At 42.5% G+C, this 6,000-nt stretch overlaps 1 protein-coding gene across 3 annotated transcripts in view; it reads left to right on the top strand.

The window, feature by feature from the left end:
• HSD17B4 (hydroxysteroid 17-beta dehydrogenase 4) overlaps positions 1-5,106 on the top strand; it is a 125,329-nt gene extending 120,223 nt beyond the window's left edge. For all 3 annotated transcript variants that reach the window (XM_074953014.1, XM_074953016.1, XM_074953015.1), the window contains 2 exons: positions 2,818-2,945; positions 4,800-5,106. In XM_074953014.1, coding sequence (XP_074809115.1) covers positions 2,818-2,945; positions 4,800-4,889 — 218 coding nt within the window. In that variant the 3' untranslated portion in view covers positions 4,890-5,106. The remainder of the gene's footprint in view (positions 1-2,817; positions 2,946-4,799) is intronic.
• The last annotated feature ends 894 nt before the right edge of the window (positions 5,107-6,000 follow it).

The raw sequence follows: 6,000 nt of genomic DNA on the forward strand, positions 1-6,000 counted from the left end.
CTCAAGTTGCAGTGGGGGAGGTTTAGGTTGGATGTTAGGAAAAACTTTTTCACTAGGAGGGTGGCGAAATACTGGAATGCGTTATCTAGGAAGGTGGTGGAATCTCCTTCCTTACAAGTTTTCAAGGTCAGGCTTGACAAAGCCCTGACTGGGATGATTTAGTTGGGGGTTGGACTAGATGACCTCCTGAGGTCCCTTCCAACCCTCAGATTCTATGATTCCCCAGGTGGACCTGTTCGCGACTCAGCAGAACCATCGCAGTCCTTGGTTCTGCTCTGGGATGGGCTGGGACGGGGCGCTATCTCCAATGCCTTTCTCCTGTCCTGGTCAGGCCAGTTTCTCTATGCCTTCCCGCTGATCAGCAGGGTACTGGAAAAGATAAAGACAAAGACGGACAAGGCCCGGGTCCTCCTGATTGCCCCAGCATGGCCCAGGCAGCATTGGTATGGGACCCTCACGGTCCTGGTGGTCGCCCTGCCATGGCCGTTGCCTGCCCACCCAGACCTGCTATCCCAGGACCAGGGCCGCCTCCTTCACCCCAGCCTAGCGGCACTCCATCTGACGGTGTGGCTGCTCAATGGTTAGGTAGGGAGGAAAGGACATGCTCGGAAGGGGTTCAGCACGTCTTCCTGGAAAGCAGGCAGCCCTCCACATGCCGAGCCTACTTGGCAAAGTGGTCTCGGTTTTCCAGATGGGCAGACAAGCGGGGAGTCTCCCCATGGCCGACCCGATCCAGCTTATTCTGGACTACCTCCTTCACCTTAGAGCCTAGGGCCTGGCGCCCTCATCAGTCAAGGTGCACCTGGCGGCCATCTTGGCCTTCCATCTGCCGGTGCAGGGCCACACGGTATTCTCCCATGCTATGACTGGCCGATTCCTTAAGGGGTTGGATCGTCTCTTCCCCTACATTTGTCCCCCAGTGGGACCTGGTGCTGGCCCGCCTCACGGGCCTCCCATTTGAGCTGCTAGCTACGTGCTCCTGGTCGTGACTCTTGTGGAAGGTAGCTTTCCTGGTGGCGATCACATCAGCTAGGCGGATCTTGGAACTCACGGCCCTGACCTCTGAGCCCCCATGCACGGTGTTTCATAAAGATAAAGTCCAGCTCCACCCACACCCCTCGTTCCTCCCGAAGCTGGTCTCCGCCTGTCACATGGGTCAGGACATTTTTCTATTGGTCCTGTGCCCCAAGCCCCGTGCATCCGGTGAGGAGCACCTCCTCCACACGCTGGATGTGAGACGGGCTCTGGCTTTTTACCTGGAACAGACTAAGCCATTCAAGAAGTCCTTGCAGCTCTTCATCGTCTCAGCTGAACGCATGAAAAGTTGGCCGATCTCCACTTAGCGGCTCTCCAACTGGATCACCTTGTGCATCTGTACCTGTTATGACCTGGCGGGAATCCCTCTGCCACCAATTGTGAGGGCACAGGCCTCGTCGACTGCCTTTTTGACCCATGTCCCCATTCTGGACATTTGTAGGGCTGCCACATGATCTTCAGTTCACACATTCACCTCGCATTATGCAGTTGTCTCCCAAACCAGGGAGGACCCCGAGTTCAGCAGGGCCATCCTCCGTCCTGAGAGTCTGTGAACTCCTACCCACCTCCAACAGATATAGCTTGGAATCACCTACTTTGGAGTACACATGAGCAATCACTTGAAGAAGAAAAGACCGTTACCTTTTCCATAGCTGGTGTTCTTCGAGATGTGTTGCTCATGTCTATTCCACATCCCACCCTCCTTCCCCTCCATTGGAGTTGTCTGGCAAGAAGGAACTGAGGGTGGGGGAAGCGCATGGCGCCACTCCAGGGGTCACTAGGGGCGCTCCCCTACGGGTACTGCTGGGGAAAAGCTTCCGGCACCAGCGCACATGGCGAGCACACACACCTATTGTGGAATAGACATGAGCAATACATCTCAAAGAACACCAGTTACGGAAAAGGTAACTGTCTTTTTCCCAAAAGACTGGTAACACAAAAGTTAGACACAGACATAGGCGTGTAATAGTAATTAATCATTTTTATTAAAAATTAAATGGATTAAAATCTGGCTAACTGATATGTCTCAAAATGGAAACAGGAACTCATCATTCAGTGTGTGTGTGTTTCCAGGGGGTCTCTCAGGGATTGGTTCTTGGTCCTACACTATTTAACATTTTTATCAATTACCTGCAAGTAAACATAAAATCATCACTGATAAAGTTTGCAGATGACAAAAAAATTTAAGGATTGGTAAACAATAGAACAGGTCACTGATTCAGAGCAATCTGGATCACCTGGTAAACTGAGTGTAACCTGGAATACTGTATCTAGTTCTGGTGCCCACAATTCAAGGATATTGATAAACTGGAGAGGGTTCAAAGAAGAGCTAGGAGAATGCTTAAAGGATTAGAAAACATGTCTTATAGCGACAGACTCAAATTGTGCAATCTATTTAGCTTAACAAAGAGAACATCAAGGGATAACTTGATCACAGTCTAAAAGTACATACATGGGGAACTAATATTTGAAAATGGGCTCTTCAGTCTAGCGGAGAAAGGTATAACATGATCCAGTGGCTGAATGATGAAGCTAGACAAATTGAGACTGGAAATAAGGTGACTATATTTAAATCAAGATTGGATTTTTTTTCTGAAAAGATATACTCTAGTTCATTTTGGGGAAGTTCTATGGCCATGTTCTAAAGGAGGTTAGACTAGGTGATTACAGTGGTTTCTTTTGGTCTTGGAAGCTGAATCAATTACAGTGCGTGGCTCTTTCTACTGAAATGTGTTTTTGTCTTCTTTTAAAAACAAAACTAACTTTACTTCCTTTCCTCAGCTATTGACTTAAAGAATGGTTCTGGTGAGGTGTATCAAGGGCCAGCACAGGGTTCTGCTGACACCACTTTCACCCTTTCGGATCAAGACTTCATGGAGGTGGTCCTAGGCAAGATTAATCCACAAAAGGTAAAGGCACTGTGAACAGAGATGGTCAGTTGCATGGTGAAATATTACTCGTTTAACTCGGAGACATTCTTAAAATAGCACAGTTTCTAGTGTGCAGCTTATTTAGAAGAAAAGACTGTCTTGTAGGCCAGTAATCTGACTGAAATACTGAGTCTCTGTGAAAGGTGCTGCTATATAAAGTACAGTGCTCATTCCTAAAATGGCACACACTGGTGTATGAGATACCGCACTTTCTTATTGTAAGTGAGATCTCACATACCACTTTGCAAATCTTAGCTGAGCAACTCATATCAACCTTGTGCATGTAATAATATTCTGACTTGCAAGATTATTACCCACTTTTTTGTACATTAAGAATGTAATAAAGAAGAAAGGCCCATTACTGTTGTCATGGGCCTGTGGATTTCTGTTGCATTATAATGAGACACAAATCTAATAAAATTAGGCATAAATCCTCCTAAATAAGGCAAATCACTTAGGGGAGGAGGTTAAAGAAAAGGACATACTATGGAGTCTGCATTTGAGCATCTGCAAATGTTCCTCCTTAAGTACTCATTATTAAAAACACGTTATACAAGTTAAGTGTTTCAAATTTAACATAATTCAGTTTATAGCCTAGATAAATGGATATTCTTAATTAGCTCATCATAATATATCGAGAGCTCTTCTTTGATCCCAGTCAACAGGACTGAAATTAACAGGTACTCTGAATTTAAAATTTGGAGCTAACAGTGTTGATCAGTATATAATTCCTATATACTGCATGAGCAGTAGGAATATATATAGTAAAAATATTTTGTGATCTTGCTATATAGCAGGCACAAGGTCTAAACAAACAAGATTATGACAATCTGTGCATTTCTGTATTCTAAGGATTAAATTGATTGCATTTCATGCACAATATTTGCTGTTAGACAGTATCACCTGTGAGTTTCTGTGGAGAGGAGGGGCTTTCCAGGTGAAGATGCTCATGATACCAATTTATATTTTGGACTATTGGCTCCATCAATTTCTTATTTGAATTTATCTTTATGTAAATAGGACTATGGAGAAGTGTGCTATTCCAGAATTTTGTTTGCTTTCATATAACCTTCAAATTGCAAAACAAAAGTACAGCAATATTGATTAAATAAACACATTTTTTAAAATGTCTTAAAAATTATGATCCCCATATAAATTGGGTATCAAATCAGGAGCAGAACTAAAAATATGCAATATTGGAATTTCAGTGAAAACGCTCCAAGACTGATTATTCTGGTTGCATGAGTGAGTGCTCCCCATTGTAAATGTGTTAAGAAAAAAGTAAACTGACAGATTTTTTTACCCATTTAAAAATGGAGATCCTGGCTGGCCATGTGTGAGTTTGAGTAGGGTTCAGTCATCCTTTTCCTATCCTCCTCACCTGTAATAGTGGGGTGATGTTAACACCCACTGAACTCAAGAGGGTATGGTAAGACAGGATTGGGGCCTTGCCTCTGCGTAGTTGTTAATGTCTGGCATTGGAGACTGGAGAAGCTCAGCTTTTACCAGCACGCTTCCCATGCTGCTGAGCCCTCGGGTAAGCATGGGGAAATGGCTCAACCACCTCCACTTCTCCACTCACCACTACCCTTCTCCATCCCTGTACTCCTCAAGAAGCTTGGTGTTTGTGATTCCTGGTGTTATATACAATGAGGCTTAAAATGTCTTCTGTTCATAGCTAATGGACATTTCCTGGTGAGGTTTGTCCTCTAAGACATGTCTAAAGCAAACCTCAATTTACTAGTGTAGTTCATTTTTTTTTAAAATAAGACTTTTGAGAAGTGGGCAAACAATTGAAGAAAATGATTTTTTTTTCCCCTCTGTTTCCTATAGGCATTTTTTTCTGGTAAACTAAAAGTGAAAGGTAACATCATGCTGAGCCAGAAGCTGGAGATGATTCTTAAAGACTACGCCAAACTCTGAACTGCTAGATGGCCTACTTCAGTGGCCCCTAAGAAGAACAGGATTGGCTGTCATTTCAGAAACAGAGCTTGAATCTTTATACAAATTTCTTATTGTCTATGTTCTGATTCACTTTACTGCTAATATGTTTCCTTGATTGTTGCAGATACAAAAACCTGATATAAATCTGTTTAACACTCTCTCTTTCTCTGTTCCTCAATAAAAGTTTGAATCATAATTTTCTCATATTGTAACTTTATTTAAATAAAACTTGTGTAGTTCTTACAAAATACATATTTCTATATCAATTATAAAGAAAATTAAATCATTAAAATGCGCTGATACCTCCTTCCTGCATCACTGTTTTCCATTGTCTTTAGTCCTTTCATACTGCTTAAGTCTGATGTTTAAAATGCCGAAGAATATGAAGGTTTTGTTTTTGCAATTGGTGTATTTGGTGGTTTATTATGGCCTCCTGTAAACATCTTAAAGAAGCTGTTAACTTGAGGTCAGTTTCATTTTTTACATATAGTCTGCATATCTTTCGGTAGACAAGAAAGCTCTTTGAACTCAGCACATCACCACATTCAGGTTATCTGCCATTTAGAGAAATTTACTATTAATTACCATTGTGCCAATTAAATGCAAATGCTCAGTGTCTTTCAGTACAGGCCATTTATTATACTAATTAGGTGTTCATGCTGCAGGTTTGAAAGGTTTATAGCTGTGTTAAAGATAATGGAATAGTAAAATATGCAGTGTTGGAAAAAGGCCTGGTTCAAGTCCTGAATCAGGAGGGGCATTGCAATTGCATTGTGTATTTGATCTACTGTTTAATAATTTCCTTTGTGTACTTGAAAGATTGTTACTTTTATTTACTTGCAAAGCAAGTCAAGTCAAGACTTGCAACTGTATAGTAATCATAACAGACTTAAGGAGGATAATGCCTTCCTCTCAGCAGCTGCCCTTACAATGAGAGGTAGAAACCAAGGGGTTAAGTGAGTTAGTTACCTTGTTACCACAGGGACGTATGTCTCATATTTAAATAATATGTATACGTGCTTCCGTACTGTTGTCAGTACCACTAACACCTGCTGCTACAAGAGCTTGCTATTAGGTGGAGGAAATGAAA

This window comes from Natator depressus, chromosome 5 (genome assembly GCF_965152275.1).
Source record: "Natator depressus isolate rNatDep1 chromosome 5, rNatDep2.hap1, whole genome shotgun sequence".
In the NCBI taxonomy this organism is placed as follows: Eukaryota; Metazoa; Chordata; order Testudines; family Cheloniidae; genus Natator; species Natator depressus.